General features: G+C 39.6%; 1 protein-coding gene across 7 annotated transcripts in view; it reads left to right on the top strand.

Moving 5' to 3' along the window:
* The window catches only part of PSD3 (pleckstrin and Sec7 domain containing 3), a 525,478-nt gene that overhangs the window by 414,017 nt on the left and 93,113 nt on the right, over positions 1-18,348 (top strand). For all 7 annotated transcript variants that reach the window (XM_083175230.1, XM_083175238.1, XM_083175249.1 and 4 more), the window contains one exon: positions 16,879-16,922. In XM_083175230.1, coding sequence (XP_083031356.1) covers positions 16,879-16,922 — 44 coding nt within the window. The remainder of the gene's footprint in view (positions 1-16,878; positions 16,923-18,348) is intronic.

The raw sequence follows: 18,348 nt of genomic DNA, 5'->3' as shown, positions 1-18,348 counted from the left end.
ATCAGGGCGGCGGTGGCGGTAGCTAGGAGCCCGAAGCGGCGAAGCACTATTTGTCGGCGGGGGGCAGGAAGCGCTGTTGAATTTGAAAAGACTGGCCGGATGCTGATTGGCTGAATTCAGCCAATCAGCATCCAGCCAGTCATTTTAAATGCAGCAGCGCTTCTCGCCCCCCCTGCCGGCAAATAGCGCTTCGCCGCTTCGGGCTCCTAGCTACCGCCACCGATGCCCTGATCCCCCTGCCGGATCACCCAGTGAGGGTGATCAGAACCCCGGCACACGGACCCCCGAAATTAAATTCACTGCTAGCTAGGAGGTGAAGCGCTATTTGCCGGCGGGGTGGGAAGCGCTCTTGCCTTTTCAAAGACTGGCCGGATGCTGATTTACTGAATTCAGCCAATCAGCGTCCGGCCAGTCTATTCAAATGCAACAGCGCTTCCCGCCCCGCTGGCAAATAGAGCTTCGCCGAATCAGGCTTCTAGCTACCGCCACCGCCCTGATCCCCCTGCCCGGATCCCCCAGCGAGGGTGAGCGGATTCCCGGACCCCGGCCACCATCTTTCCCATTGGGCTGGGCCGGGGGCCCCTAGGTCCTAGGGCCCCCGTGCAACTGCCCATCGTGCCCAATGGGAAAGACGGCACTGCTGATTAACTCCTATGTAATGTATTGATGCTTTAAAAGTAATACCCAAAACAATAAACAACCTCTCTTAATAAGAAAAATACTGCAGACATACAATAAACAATAAGTAGTGGTACAAACATGTGCTGAATGATTGTACAGCCCTAATACCCTACACGGCTAGCCATAAATTCCACAGCAAACATTTATTTAGGCATTAACTAAAATCCTTGCTAGGACTAGAATTTGCAGATTGTCATTAATGCTAATTTACCCAAATTATGCTAGAGCACCATGCTCATGTGCAATCAGTACTATTTTTCTGGAAACATAGGTCCAGGAACTCTGGTCTGGGGGTGGATCAATTAAATGAATCAATAAATGAAATATATATAATAGAGATAGAGATGTATATATTGTATTTAGAAACAAAGGCACTCACAAGTGACTTTAAAATAAAACCTTATCTTATGGAAAAGTAAATTTTCAGTTCCTGATGATGTCATATTTAATAAGAGGTTCCGGAATTGAGTTCCTGCTTGTACCTGCTGAAAATTAGCACTGTGAGCAATCATACTTTACAAGTGCCTGAGAATAAAAGATCAGTCACATCAACATCCCTCAATGCCAGCTGTAGATAGAGCTAGTAATACCTACTGCATAACTGTTATAATAATGCTTTAAATGTAATAATAATACTTTTGATGAAGCAGGAATACATCTTCCTTACCATTGTTGTACACAATAATTGCAAAGCAGATGCTTGGATTATGGGAGAAGAAGATAAAGTGGGGTGTCTAACAAAACAGCCAGTGATATAAAAAGCTGTAATAAGGGAGTTCAAGGCAACTAGAAAACCATAAAATATATACTGTAAGCAGTGCTTAAAAAATGTATACATTCTGATTGGACTGACTTCAATGCACGTATCTACTACTTGTTTTTTGTTAAATTTTTAATGTCCAATTATATTAATGCATTATGTACTCTTTAACACACCTTAAAAAAGCTCATACATTATGTCTGTTCCTATATTGCCCTTAAAATTCCAGAAACTAATTTGTTCATAAGGCACATGCTTTCAGGAGTATAAAAAGTTATCAGTACAAAGTTACTTGTTCTTGAGTTCCAGACAAATACAGATTTTAAATACCTGTATTGTTGATAATGGGGACACTTTCCACTATATTAGGCAGAGAGACTACCCACGGAACAAAATCAAAAGAATGTTATAGTCCACACTAGAAAGCAGCACAGAATAAAAAGTTTTTGGACATGTTTATACCAGTTTTAAGTGATTATAATTTACAAAAACACATTTTTATAGGGCTATGACTCTGCCTATTGCATGAAGTCTGATATCCTGATGTTTCAGCTGCATCCATCATGAAGATTTGATGTCCTACTTATTGTGAAAGGCTGTGTCCCTGTGCATATCTTCGACTTTCACTTGTTATGTAGGCAAAAGTGATTAAAAACCCTGTGCAATTGACATGGTGTGCTCCTGATGCAGATACGTGTTTGTGAGCGTTTAATGCTTTTCAAATGGAGGTGTTTGGCGATTGCTACGAGAAAGTCTGATGCCAGAGTATATGGAAGATACAGTAAAGCATGGGGGCAAAGGTGTCATGGTGTGGGGCGGTTTCTGCTGGTGGTACAGAGAATTTGGTAACCCGGATGGACTGGCCAGCTCAGAGTCCATATCTTAACCCCGTTGAGAACCTTTAGAAAGACTTGGAGTGACTGGTGCCTTTTAGGCCAACTCGACCTTCTTCAATGTCACAGTTTGACAATTTGCAGTACTTAAGGCAGAATAGCAAAACATACCGCCTTCTTTTGCACAGGATCTTGTGGTTAGTTTGCCAAGAAGGGCGACTGCACGTGGTGAACCTACAAAGTACTGATGTCAATAAAATCATGTTGATCAATTTGCTGTCATTGTCCAAACTTTTGTCTACATAGCATGTAATAAAATTTGAAAAATTCAGATTTGAGTAAGCTGACTATGTCTATGGGCAGTATTCAATGAAAAAAATTCTCTGTGCATGGCGAGAGATTTTTTCTCTCGCCATGCACTCTCCGTGTTCCGGAGCCTCCTGCTCCCACTATTCAATGTATTTAAGACTCGCCGCCACTCGCGGCGAGTCTTAACCCCTGCAGCGGACGAGCGTCCGCGGCAGGGAGCTGACAGGGAGCCGTGGTACGGAAGCAGCCAGAGAGATTAAAGTCTCCCTGGATGCCCCAGAACATATGTGGAGGGGAGGGGGCTCCCCGGGACCCAGGCAGCACAGGCTGCCCCCCCCTATAGCCAGCGGGGGACCCAGTATTCACTGCACCCGATCGTGCATATTAACGATCGGGTGCAGTGAATATATGAATATCTAATGAGCGGCTCGAGCGCTCCGGCCCCCTGCTGGCTGCACTGTGTAAAAAAAAAAAAAAAATTAAAAAAAAAAAATATATTTTTTTATTAAATATATATTCATGTGCTATAAGCACATGAATAAAAATAACATGCCCCTTCACAGAAAAAAAAACCTGATTTTTTTGACACCAAAATAAAAAAAAAAAAACCTTTTAGTTTAAAAGTTCACATTCCAGCTCTCCATCAAAAGATGGAGAATTTCTACACGGAAAGAGACGGCGAAAATCACTTGGAAAGACGGTGAATATTTCACATTGAATAGGGTGGTTCACTTTTGGAGAGCAAAATGCTCCGTCCAAGGCGAAAAAAGCAAAAATTCTCCATAAAACACAGAATTTTTCTCATTGAATACTGCCCTATGTGTGAATAAACATTTACTTGTAAAATAATAGTATTTTACAACTAGAGCACTTCGTGAATCTTGTGGGAGTTGAACCGTTGCCAGATTAGTGCACTGTCCACAGCTCCTCAGGCCATCGGTGTGGCGTATGGCTTTGATATCAAAGCCAATCCCAGCACGGTTTATAAATGTTCAGGGAGAGAGAGATACATTTCCATGCAATAAGTTGATAACTGTAATTTTACAAACAAACAGTAAAGTGAAAGACGCAAGCTTGATAAAATCTCCCCTAGAGAATTAGCGTACAGCAACATCAAATGTAAGTGTGTAATGTTTTAAGAACAATCACTGGATAAGTAAAGTTATATCATACATTCAGGTTTTTAGGACCATCTATACCCTAATGGTGTGTACACACGGTGCAAGTACCGTGCATTGGGATCACATCGCATGGCATGCATGCAATCTGCATACAACTTTGACTATGTCGTGCAGATCTGCACTAAGTCAAGCGCTCCCTCAAAACCCACTTTTTTCGACTAGCCTATCCCTCCTCCTAACCTCTTTTGATCCTCCTATCCTGCCTCCGTTCCCCTCCGTTCCTACTTATCCTATTGTATTTCGTTCGTCCACCCACCTATTTTTAGTATGTTAACTCTTATGAGCAGGGCCCTCCTTCCTCACGTACTCACCCTACCTCATTACCTCACCTGTGCTCCTGTCCTGTTCTTCCCTTCCTCTACTTCATCTTCAGTCTCCTTGACAATTTTGACACCTACTTCTGAACTGATGCTGATTTTAGTTCTACCAGCTATACCCCTATTTATGCTGTATTTTATCAACACACCCTGTACGTTACCTTGTAATTTGTTTTTTTTTGTTTGCTATGTACGGCGCTGCGGACACTTTGCGGCGCCTTATAAATAAACGTACTACTACTACTATAGTCAATGCAGCCAAGACTTTCTGCTTGCGATGCGTGAACGCGCATTGGGATCGCAAGGGTTAAAAACTCATGCGATCTGCATGCGATCCAGATAAATTTTGACTATATAGTCAAAATCTCATGCTGATTGTACCCATGTGTACACACCCAAAGTCACAGTGACCTTGGAGAAATTTGATTTATCATTTGAATTGTCTACATTCACTTTTTTCGGATTATTATTATTATTTATATATGCTATACTAAAATATATATAGTGCATGCTATATATATATATATATATATATATATATATATGTGTGTGTGTGTGTGTGTGTGTGTATGTGCATTTATATAATATTATATCATAATATCACAAGTTACCCGTAAACTGCAAATGTCAGTGTTAGTTGTTGCTGTAATATGTTGAATGTTAACTATGGCTCATAAAAAAAAAAAAGATTTTTCAACTTTTTAAAGAAAATAATACTTTTACAGATTTTATATTTACACATTTCTTGTAATAGTCTTTATATAATCTTATTGTTTTTCTTCAAACCATACCAAAATATTTCCACAAACTTTCCAACAGCATTACTACAATAAGCAATTCATGTAGTTGTTTGAATATTTCAAATTTCAAATAACAAACATGCATTTCTCTGAACGGCAATATTAGATGTCCAGCTCTACAAACATGGAAGCTGTTGGTGCCACATGAATAACCCATAACAATATCATGTGCCTGGAACATACAGTACACAATCTCTGGTTTCTCTTATGGGAAAACCACATTAGAAATATTAGATTGTGGTCTACCACTGAAAAAAATTTATTTCTAAAGAAATCCTTATTAAACACAAAAGTAGTTTCACTCCTACCTGATCGATCCATTGCTTTGCTCTTTTCAAATTGTAGGTTAATGTGATTCTTCAGTGGTGATGAAACTTTCACAAAGCATCGCATTACAATAGCAGCATGACAAGCAAGCCTTTCAATATACTCAGCGCAAATGCACTATCCAATAGGGAGTAATACTAGTCTTTTCCTTCCCTGAAGAGCAATTGTGTTTATATTAAAGAATGACAGATTTTAAGCTACTCTGCAGCGATGATACTTATTAACCTTGGCATTTATAAAGTACTCATGGCAAATAGCATGCATGTGAACACCATGGCAATAAAACAAACTTGTGCTCATGCCGTTGACACAAATTTCAAGAAGACTCATTTAGTTAGCATTATGCTCAATATATTGATATTTTCTTTGACTTATTAAGAAGTACCTGAATTTGGCTCGTAAAAACTTAAGGCCCCCATACACTTGTGCAGGGTATCACATGCAGCCTTAGATGCAATACCTCGGCAACCAACGTCATCTCCTAGGGGGTAGGATCGCATACAATGTGGGAAATTTACTAAGATGGGAATTAGACTTCATATGTAATGTTGCTATGAGCAACCAATCAGAATCTAGATCTTATTTATTTAGCACCCTCTACAGCAGGCATGTCCAAACTGCGGCCCTCCAGCTGCTGTGAAACTAAACATCCCAGCATGCCTTGCCATAGTTTTAGAAGTCCCTAATAGCAAAACTATGGCAAAGCATGATGGGGCTTGTAGTTTCACAACAGCTGGAGGGCAATAGTTTGGACATTCCTGCTCTAGAAGATAGTAGACAGGATCTGATTGGTTGCCCATAGCAACATCACATTTGAAGTCTAATTCCCATCTTAGTAAATTTCCTCCAATGCATAATATGCGGTCCTTTTCCATACAATGTATTGGTAATTTGGTCATTTGCCAATAGTGCAGTCACATATGTATTTTGAAATATCATTCTAATATCATTCTCCAGAGCAGCTCTTTTGGTGGGACTAGAAACATGGTACAGTACTATTATTTTAATCTGGATCATGTGATCTACATAAAGGGCATTTACATTATAGTCAAAAGCTGTTACAATCATGCCCTAGAGATGACTGCAGTACAGTGCACAACCAATAGGTTTTCAATCTTAGCACTGCTGAAGAGAGCATTTTCTAAGCCACATAAATCGCACTATGATTTACGACAGAGGTACAGAGGTGGCTCTGATAAAGCGTGCAGGATGTTGTTGTAAAATTTATAGGATAATTATAAGTGCTGCTGTCTTCTGACCTTCACAAATTCACCTCTTTTCTGATTAAGTTGACAGTTTTTTTTTCTCCATTTTCTGCATTACACACGCAATTACAATTTCATTTTAAAAAAAGCTTCTCTTCTGTGGAATCGTGTGCCTTTTAGAAGCAGCCTGTAAGAATGTGTCAGTATGTGAGAAATGATGTTGTAGATGCCTATTGATTTGTGGATCGCAACACTAGCTGCCATTGTTGGCTTATTTTGTATAGATTTTCAACATTGTTTTGTGCATTGCAGAGATTCTCCCTCTTGCCTAACACGAATGACCTTTAGTAAATCATTCCTTTAAAAAAAAAAAATGGTTTTGGTAATACAGCGTGATCTTGTCAATATAAGAATGCAAAGTGGAATATTATAATTTCAAAAGATCTGGATGTTTTTGATTGAATTCTTATTATTAAATGTTACAATCACTTTGGAACCACCATAGATGCTACAGTTTAAGGTGGATAATGCAATATCATATGCATAACTTCTGTATCTTTATAGATCCCAATCTTCCATGCTAGATGTGACATTATATTTGTTATTATTGAAGACTTAATCCCTTTGTCAGACACATTGCCTTCATACTTTTTTTAAATAAAATATTTTTACTCATGGCTGCAATACTCCAGTATCACCACTAGATAGTAATGGTCGGTCTGATGTTTGCAAAAGGCCACAATGTCTGAATTTTGGCAAATTTACAGCGAAATGACATTTTAAAAATTCCTAGTTGTAGCCATTTAGCAACATTGATAAAGGGGTAAACCAAAGAACAAAATAAATGTTTGCACCATTTGTGAAGCTGGTATTGTCCATTTGTAGAATGCAACTAATTATTATGAAGAAGCGACATCAATGAAACATATACCACTTTTCCACCAAAATCCCCCAAAATACAATGGAGGTCATTTATGATCAGATAGAAAAAATGTCCCCTTTCCTCTTCAGCATCACACAACTCTATCTGACATACCTATCACCTGTAATATATTGCTAGTTGCAAGACTGTCCTCACAAGTTCATTGAGATTTGTTCTCTATGGATCTCCTACTATGAGGCTTACATCTGAAATGACAGTATTTCCCTGGATGCTCTTTATGCTGACTGCAACCTATTCCAATCCCCTCCCTTACCCTTATTAACATGAACGTTTGACAACGTGGTGTTGACATTATTATTGTTGACATTTTGAATACTGTACATCCCATTATTGAAAACATCATAATCTTCAGCACTGCAACAAAAGAAATAACCGGACTGTTGTACTGCATTAATATTGCCTCCCCTACAGCCACTATGAAGATGAATTCATCTTTTCACTATACATATATTGCACACTGTGATGTGACAGATAAATGAATGGTCAACATCAAAAAGTACACTCCCACAAAAAAAGAAAAAAAGACCCAAGGCATGATTGTATCTCCTGCAGCCTCTGCAGTAATTGCAAAGTCTTCCAGAAATGGCATAACATGGACAAACAATCATTGAATGAAGATCTGTTTGTACACACTTTAATACCTATGGATCGGGAATGGATTTTCCCAAGTCTTATGGGAGTGGAAAGAAAGCACACAAATCACAAAGCACATGATCGGCGGGGAGCTGCGTTGGAAGGGGACACGTGCGCATCCCCTTGCGGGGGCTGGCAGCTGCCGTTCCGACCGCCAGACCCTTGCTGTATAAGAGCGGCTACATCTGTAGGTCAAATGCCAAATTTTTCCAATGGCCTCTTATTTCCCTGGGTTATAATGCTTGTTGTCTTCACTCTGCAGTATTCCCAGACATCCTCAGTGCTAGGAATGTCTGAGAATACTGCAGAATGAAGACGACACCTGACAACACAATATTTTACCAATGTGGTAACATAGATTCCAGAATCTCCTGGATGTTCTTGTATACTAAGCAAATACAGGTTTCTGTTAAAATTGAATTGTGTTCATCAGCAAGGGTGTAGCTACCATAGGTGCAAGGAGTACAGTGGCTATGGGGCCTAGAGCTGAAAGGGGCCCGTCTTCTCTGTCTATATGTAGTGTTCTCTCTGTTCTTTCTAAATATAGACTAAAACTTACCTTAAAGTTCTCACCCACAAGCACATAAAGATATTTTTTATGATTCCAATCAGTGGAATAACATAGTAAACGTCTTAGCTGATAAAACACACATTATCATTCTGTGCATATAAAGATTTATTTTTCCACATCTAATTTCTCAGTAGGTAAGCAGCTCACAGATCTTACTCATTTCCCAGTAGGTAAGCAGCTCACAGATCTTAATGCAGTGACATGCCCATTTAAAAAAATGGTTGTTTTATTCAGCATAAAATGATAACAGCCTATCAGAACAAAGTTCATAAAAGTTTACAAATACCTTGCAGTACAGGGACAGTACCAGAAAACCAGGGCTGGATGATATGGCTGGATTTGGCCCTGTGCTTCATTTCCCAGAAACAACAATGGTGATAGCTGCAATGGTAATAGCATCAATGATGATAGCAGAGCAGCTTCCTGCAATTGGAGTACTGTATGCCCCCTTGATCCGCTCAGAGCAACAGTTTCAATGTGTTTCAGGGAGCTCACACCCCTTTGTCAAGAATTATAGTAATGTGACACAATAGGCCGTATTCAATGTGGCCGCCAAGGGGGTTAAACGACAGGGATCGATGAAAACAAGCGACCCCCGCCGTGTAACCTCGTGCCAGCCACTCACCCTATTCAATGTTCCGGGGAACCCTCGCTGTCACATGATGGCAAGGATTGCCCCAAACAGCGAAGCTCTGAGCTAATGCAATTACCTGCGAACCTTGCTTTTTTAAGCGGCCGCACATGCGGTTTTCACATCGCTGCACATGCAGTTTTCACATCCAAGCGACATGGAAACGTTGTGTGCAGGGGGTTAGTTGAATACTGACCATGCAAGCTGTGACAGCAAGCAGTCAGCACATTTAAAGAAGAATATATTTGATTTAATATATACAAAAATAAGAGCAAAATTAGACCTCGGCGCTATCAATCAGCAGCTGTTCAAGTAAGGGTGTGTTAATCCCTTATAAATAATATAAAAAATAATAAAGAATGGAGAACAGCGCTTGTGCTATACTGATGTATAAAAAATAACACGGCTAGGTATAACGAAATAATTTATTAAACATAATGTTAAAACATAGTAGCATGCATTGATTAAAACAGTATATATTGAGCTTGCAATTGGTAAATAAATGGCGTTTGTTAATACACTGCACCTCCACAAGGTTGATTGAAAAAAGGGGGATATTTGAATTAATACTAGTGTAAACATTTTAACATTAACTGATATTTATATTGCGCACTTCTAATCTTAAATATCATATCCCATTTAGACCTCCCGGAAAGCTGCCGGGGAAGTTGAAGGGAAATCAGGTCCAACTTGTCCCTCAGACAAGTGGGAACTGTGTATATTTATCAAGTGCATTCTATAAAATTATATGTAGCAGCTGGCTCACTTCTTTACTCTTTCCACTGCTTGATCAAGTGTTTTTAATTTATAAATATTTTTTTATTTTTGTTTACATTTTTTAAATTCTACCTGATCTAATAATTAGCCAATTTGTTGGAACATGTGACATTATTGAGGTGCCATTAATTTCAGTGAGGCTGGTTGTTTGTATAAAAGTACTGTACTATTATAAAAATAAATAAGTGCACATGGCCTAAATTTATGTCCTGTAAATTTTTTATATACACATGGTAAATGGTTTGCTGTAGTAAATATTATATTAGTACAGTATCTGTTGTACTGGGAGCACCACTGCTTGAAAGAGATAGGGGGGTATTCAATCTTCGGGTCACGGCAGACGAGCTTGCTCGCCTGCCGTGACCCAGTCCCGTTCTCGGTCAGCTCGACCGAGAACATGCAGGCGGGATTCAATGTCCCGCCTGCAGCGGGACGAGAAGGGGGCGTGGCCGCGAGTTGCGGCCGGGAAGTGACGAGATGCAGCCGGCAGCTCGTCACTTCCCGGCTGTTCTCGGCAGAACGAGCCCAACAGCTAGAGATGTCGGGCTCGTTCTGCAAGGAAACCCTGTTCAATGCTGTCGGGGAAGACAGCATTGAATAGGGCCCGTCGAGCATCTCCCCCACGGGAGATGCTCGACGGTGATTGAATATCCCCCTATGTTGAGCATGTACACTTGCCATCTCGGCTCTCCTGCCTCTTTCCTGTTCCACTTTCATATATACTTCATAAAGAAATTCTGAGCTTTTCATATAAGTCCGTTAATATCTTTCATCCTACCTGTATTTCCAATCACACATACTGTAGTTGCATCATGTCACGTACGACTTCAAGACTCCTTTAATGCAGCTGTTTTTTATTGCGGTCCACACCTCCTTATAAGACTCTCCACAGCCTTAATATTCCCTAAAATTACCCCTAAGACTCATTTCTGCAAAGAAACCTATATATCTGTTCTCTATCACCATTCTTACAGCAGCTCAGCCAAGCCGTAGCCTCTGTTATTTGTTTTTTTCCTTCTGCTAATCACCTTAATGTAGAGTTTGCATAATTTGTTGGCACTTTATAAATATAGACTAATAATATAATAATAATATAACAGACTTATGTACATTTGCCGTGTTTTAGGATATGTCCTATCTGGAATTTAAATAAATAATCAGTGTAATAAACAGTAAATTGATTGTAGTTTGCATTGCCTAGAATATACAACTAGCATTTGTAATGTTTATGTCCAGCAAAGTTTAAAATTATTGATAACCTATTGCTAATGTAACCCTTAAGGTCCATACACACTGAGTGACTATGCCCAACGTGTATGGACAGCGATGATGTCAATCATCGCTGCGGGGAAAGCCGCTCAGTACATACACACTGAGCGGCTTTCCCCCTGCCGGGTGCCGACGGAGGGGAGAGGACGGCTTTGCATAGCGCAGCGCTATGCAAAGCCGTCCTCAAAGCCGCTCATATGCTGGTATAAGCAGCAGATGAACGGCTTTCCCGGCAATGATGCGGGAGCGTGCAGCAGCGCTTACCGCTCATCTTAGGGGCATAAATACTGGGCAGCTTTGAGCTGAAGGCCGCTCAAACTGGGTGTTTTGAGCGACTTTCAGCTTAAAGTCGCCCAGTGTGTATGGGCCTTTACTATAAAGTGTTATAATGAGGCTTCTAATGCTGGTAATAATTTTCAGTAAGTAAATTATTCCATGCCATAAACAAATTTCTACCGCTCTAAAGCTAAGCACGTGCTGGAACACTCATAGTACATAAAAACATAAAAAAATAGTACATAAAAAAATACTGGCCTTTAGCGTATATTACACACAATCACACTACTAGATTAATGAGAGAAGTGATTAATCAATATGTATAAACAATATTCAATCCTATTGGCATGTACAGTAGCAGAACTGCTCGTGCCACAAAGGTTGCAGCCACTATTGTTCTTTGGGCTCTCACTCTGCTCTTCTGGGGATTGGGATGGAAAATCAGCCTGTGAAATTTTTGAAAGCAGCTCTTCTGAAGGCAGGGTCTGTTGAGGGGGTGGACTGCTTCCTCATAGGGCCTGATTCTGAGTTGGACACAGTTGCAGCCACACTTGTGTACTTGTTCCTGCAGTTGTGTCTGTGACTTTATGCTAATTACACTACAATGCTCTTAACTTGTGTCATGGGCAGATTGGGAATTTAAAGTGGCCCTAGACAGATTTCCATAAAGTTGTCCCTTTACACACCCACATCACCCGCCTGCCACCCTCTATTAATCCTCTCACACCACCGGTCTGTCACTCTCTCCCACCCACAGGCAGCCTCACAGGCACGTCGGCCCACCGGGAATCTTCCCTGTGCTATCTATTAGCAATCCACCCCTGCATGACAAATACTTTAGTATTAGTATGGTCAGGCCTTCCCCCTATTTATTCTATGTTGTCCTGTTATGTGAATTGATAAAAGGGCCGCTCAGAGTGTTTGCATTAGGTGCACACAATAGAGATGGTCATGTGTTAGGAGTCAGTGATATCACTGTGGCTTTATTCCTCTGTGATGTCATTGGATCCAATGTCCTCTTTGGCTAACTGTAAAATAAATATACAGGAGGTGTACAGAAATTCCATGTATAACTAGCTATATAATATTATGTACATTACTATAAAATATAGACACAGTATGTTTCTGTAAGCTACATTTGCTTCTAAACTCACCCACAGTGTTACTATATAGATCACATGTTCAGTGTACATTTGTGTTATATTTTTCATCATTAAATTAACTGGTATTTTTATAGCCATATTTTTTCATTGCAAAATTTCCAATTAGAATAAATTGCTTGAATACAGCATATCCCTTTGGGTTATCGATATGGCTGTGTTATTCATGGTGAATCATTTTGCATTTCTCTGCTTTGTTTGCAAGCTATTTTAAAAAAAATTACATTATGTTGGATATTGCTTTTAATATATAGATTTGCTTTGAATCTACCACCATGATTTCTGCCTTTCCCCTAATTAAAAAAAAAAATTGATAAAGCATGAACAGTAATTAAAATCCAGAAATGTTTAAGTTGCAAATTCCAATCACACATACTGTAGTTGCATCATGTCACGTACGACTTCAAGACTCCTTTAATGCAGCTGTTTTTTATTGCGGTCCACACCTCCTTATAAGACTCTCCACAGCCTTAATATTCCCTAAAATTACCCCTAAGACTCATTTCTGCAAAGAAACCTATATATCTGTTCTCTATCACCATTCTTACAGCAGCTCAGCCAAGCCGTAGCCTCTGTTATTTGTTTTTTTCCTTCTGCTAATCACCTTAATGTAGAGTTTGCATAATTTGTTGGCACTTTATAAATATAGACTAATAATATAATAATAATATAACAGACTTATGTACATTTGCCGTGTTTTAGGATATGTCCTATCTGGAATTTAAATAAATAATCAGTGTAATAAACAGTAAATTGATTGTAGTTTGCATTGCCTAGAATATACAACTAGCATTTGTAATGTTTATGTCCAGCAAAGTTTAAAATTATTGATAACCTATTGCTAATGTAACCCTTAAGGTCCATACACACTGAGTGACTATGCCCAACGTGTATGGACAGCGATGATGTCAATCATCGCTGCGGGGAAAGCCGCTCAGTACATACACACTGAGCGGCTTTCCCCCTGCCGGGTGCCGACGGAGGGGAGAGGACGGCTTTGCATAGCGCAGCGCTATGCAAAGCCGTCCTCAAAGCCGCTCATATGCTGGTATAAGCAGCAGATGAACGGCTTTCCCGGCAATGATGCGGGAGCGTGCAGCAGCGCTTACCGCTCATCTTAGGGGCATAAATACTGGGCAGCTTTGAGCTGAAGGCCGCTCAAACTGGGTGTTTTGAGCGACTTTCAGCTTAAAGTCGCCCAGTGTGTATGGGCCTTTACTATAAAGTGTTATAATGAGGCTTCTAATGCTGGTAATAATTTTCAGTAAGTAAATTATTCCATGCCATAAACAAATTTCTACCGCTCTAAAGCTAAGCACGTGCTGGAACACTCATAGTACATAAAAACATAAAAAAATAGTACATAAAAAAATACTGGCCTTTAGCGTATATTACACACAATCACACTACTAGATTAATGAGAGAAGTGATTAATCAATATGTATAAACAATATTCAATCCTATTGGCATGTACAGTAGCAGAACTGCTCGTGCCACAAAGGTTGCAGCCACTATTGTTCTTTGGGCTCTCACTCTGCTCTTCTGGGGATTGGGATGGAAAATCAGCCTGTGAAATTTTTGAAAGCAGCTCTTCTGAAGGCAGGGTCTGTTGAGGGGGTGGACTGCTTCCTCATAGGGCCTGATTCTGAGTTGGACACAGTTGCAGCCACACTTGTGTACTTGTTCCTGCAGTTGTGTCTGTGACTTTATGCTAATTACACTACAATGCTCTTAACTTGTGTCATGGGCAGATTGGGAATTTAAAGTGGCCCTAGACAGATTTCCATAAAGTTGTCCCTTTACACACCCACATCACCCGCCTGCCACCCTCTATTAATCCTCTCACACCACCGGTCTGTCACTCTCTCCCACCCACAGGCAGCCTCACAGGCACGTCGGCCCACCGGGAATCTTCCCTGTGCTATCTATTAGCAATCCACCCCTGCATGACAAATACTTTAGTATTAGTATGGTCAGGCCTTCCCCCTATTTATTCTATGTTGTCCTGTTATGTGAATTGATAAAAGGGCCGCTCAGAGTGTTTGCATTAGGTGCACACAATAGAGATGGTCATGTGTTAGGAGTCAGTGATATCACTGTGGCTTTATTCCTCTGTGATGTCATTGGATCCAATGTCCTCTTTGGCTAACTGTAAAATAAATATACAGGAGGTGTACAGAAATTCCATGTATAACTAGCTATATAATATTATGTACATTACTATAAAATATAGACACAGTATGTTTCTGTAAGCTACATTTGCTTCTAAACTCACCCACAGTGTTACTATATAGATCACATGTTCAGTGTACATTTGTGTTATATTTTTCATCATTAAATTAACTGGTATTTTCTATAGCCATGTTTTTTCATTGCAAAATTTCCAATTAGAAAAAATTGCTTGAATACAGCATATCCCTTTGGGTTATCGATATGGCTGTGTTATTCATGGTGAATCATTTTGCATTTCTCTGCTTTGTTTGCAAGCTATTTTAAAAAAAATTACATTATGTTGGATATTGCTTTTAATATATAGATTTGCTTTGAATCTACCACCATGATTTCTGCCTTTCCCCTAATTAAAAAAAAAATTGATAAAGCATGAACAGTAATTAAAATCCAGAAATGTTTAAGTTGCAAATTCACTTTTATGGACCATGTGTATGTACAGTGCATGTGGTCTGAGCCAGTACTCTAAACTTGTATAAAAGCATGTCATTTTGTCACACAATTGCCACAATACAGAGCACCCACAGGATATTTGCCCAATGCCAGTCGACCTGTAGTAGATGCAGAGGCTTCAGCACCAAGTCATTCGTTTACTGAGCTACCTCACAACTTTGAAGCATGAACATATATTATGGCAAAAAATATCTATATAAAGAATATGTATGCTTATTTAACACTTTAATCCTTTGATGGAAGTCACAATATATCAGTTGTTCCATAACACAAGGGGTCATAGTTACTGTACATTATATGTCACCTTATAGCAAATCATGTTTCAGGACTGATCCTTTGTAATGGTCATACATATCCAGTAGACTGGTAGAGAATGGTGTTAAAAGAAGAAGACTGCTGTCCAGTCAATCCTTCAATGTAGCTTCTACTGTATGTCTTGATCTCCTGGCGGAATGAGACTGGCTGACAGTTTTCCATCTCAATCCAGGAAAACTTTGCTCTGCATTATCTGAAGATAACAAATGTACACAATGGTTCTTCACAAAGACAGTGTAATTAAACCCTTTTCAGACTGCATTCCTGGTTACAGTCCCAGTCACTGAACACAGGTTTTAAGATATGTCACAGCGGGATGAATCCATTCAAACCACTGGCTGGATCCAGGATATTGCTCAGGCTGGCTTCTGCCAGCACTTGGACATGAAAAGGTTTCCAATTGCCTGGACTGCCGCTCTCCCTATGCAATGAACAGGATCCAGCCTATGTTTTCAATAGTCCCGGTAGATCAGTAAGCACCCGATTATTAACTGCGGCTAATGATCATTTAACATCCGGTGCACATTAAACAAGTGTAGTTACAAATAGTGTAGCTTTTGTGATTGAACTCACATAAACTACTTAAAGTAAAAGCACATTAAAACTGTATCTACTGATATATAACCAAAGTCCATACTTTGTGTGAAAAAAGAGATTAGAGGGAACAGTGTTGCCTGTAAGATTTGTTACCGTGTTTTACATCTAAATAAATATATTGTACATACCTTTCAAGACGAACACCTCTTACTGTGTATAGGCATACAGTAAAAAAAATACTATACAGCAGCAAATGCTTATCATGGTATGGCAGTGGTTCCCAAACTTTTTGAAATCACGGCACCTTAGAGCATCAGAATTTTTTTCACGGCACCCCTAGTCCAAAAGGGGTGTAAATTGTAAATTCTGTAAATTGTTTTGTATGTCATACGTAGGTTTATTTATGGGTGAGTGACAGGATTAGCTTCTGTTTGTCCACATATTTTATTATTGGTAGCCACCAGCAACGTTTTTGCCTTTTTACATTGACCATAAATAATTTAAATTGCCTCTCGACCACTGCAAGTGTCCCGAGGCACCCCAGGGGAGCCTAGGCACACAGTTTGGGAACCACTGTGTTATGGACATTACTTTAGGACTAAATAAATTAGTTAATATCCAACAATGTAGGAATATTAATTATAAAATATCATTGTTTTCTTTTTTTATAGGCCCTGTACAACTCTATCAAGAATGAGAAGCTGGAATGGGCAGCGTAAGTCCACTTTATGTCTATATATTAAATGAAAATAAAGCTTTGGTTTTTTTATTCATACGGTTATTGCTTGATGAAAGTTCTCAGATACCACACCCTAGCTGTCTATATGTGGCCTGTTACTAGTAACTGACCCTGAATCGGAGACAGATGCAGAACACACAACAGCTGTGTCTTTGAATGCAGCTGCTGCACAAAACAAAATATGCTAATGCTGCAGTAGGTGCCTCTTGCTGGCTTCTGCGATCTGCTGTTGCATCCAAAGAAGCAGCACTGGATCATTTGCATGGCCAGCAGTCATCTGAGCCCTAAACTTACAGCCGCACTGCTTCCAACAACTCAGGACACATTCTGCACATGGGTAGCGTGGGTCCTGTGCATGCACAGTTGAACAAGAATTGGAGATATATGTAACCTAGCAGATATGCATACATGGCACATAAGGGTACATTTACTAAGATGGGAGTTTTATTGAAGATGGGATGTTGACCATCAGATTATATTTATTATCTTCTAGAAGGTGATAAATAAATAAGAAGTAGATTCTGATTGGTTTCTCTGGGCAACTTTGCATCTTCAATAGAACTCCCATCTTAGTAAATGAACCCAATAGAGTACTCACTAAGGTAAGGTGGTGGACAATGCTTCATAGGGATTTTTTCCTTGTACCACCTAATAAGGATTTATGAAGACGATGGATAGAACTTTATTGATAAATATAATTTGATTAATAAAAATTATTTGCAGCTCTCGTGCATTTTCCAATGCACAAGAAAATATTTTCCAATAACATTAACGCTTATGATTTGTAAGCATTAGAGTTATGTACACAGCAATGGGATATGGCTGTAATTCTCATTTGGAAACTCTTAGGGCATTAGGCTTGCTTTACAGTATATGCAAGCCTCTAGCCCAGGGCTGGGCAATACCGGCCCTCCAGATGTTAATGAACTACACATCCCAGCATGCCTTGCATCAGTTTCAGCATGGCCACATAGCAAAACTAATGCAAAGCATCCTGGGATGTGTAGTTCATTAACATCTGGAGGGCCGGTGTTGCCCAGCCCTGCTCTAGCCTTTTTAATTCTATGGTTCCTGATCCTTGAAAATACACAGCAAAATGTAATTTGTAGAATCCAAATGATCTCTCAATGCGCTGTGATATCTAGTACATACTTTATAAATTGGAAAGTTAGTTTACGGTTTATTGCGGGATTGTGTTTCTCTGTGCTAGAACTGAGAGTGATTATTGGATGTTGCCATATTTGATGGTTCAAGGGCTCTGATGAATATGTTCATTACTGTGTTGAACTAAGAATTTCTATAAAGGGCTACCCTGTGTTAAAATATTAAGTAGTAATAAAAACATTTTGTAATACATTTTTTTAATAATATTCTTTCCAGAGTATTTTTATTCCACTGAACA

The sequence above is a fragment of the Crinia signifera genome, chromosome 1, assembly GCF_055691185.1.
Source record: "Crinia signifera chromosome 1, ASM5569118v1, whole genome shotgun sequence".
Taxonomy (NCBI): domain Eukaryota; kingdom Metazoa; phylum Chordata; class Amphibia; order Anura; family Myobatrachidae; genus Crinia; species Crinia signifera.
This window is presented reverse-complemented; position numbering and strand designations above follow the sequence as displayed.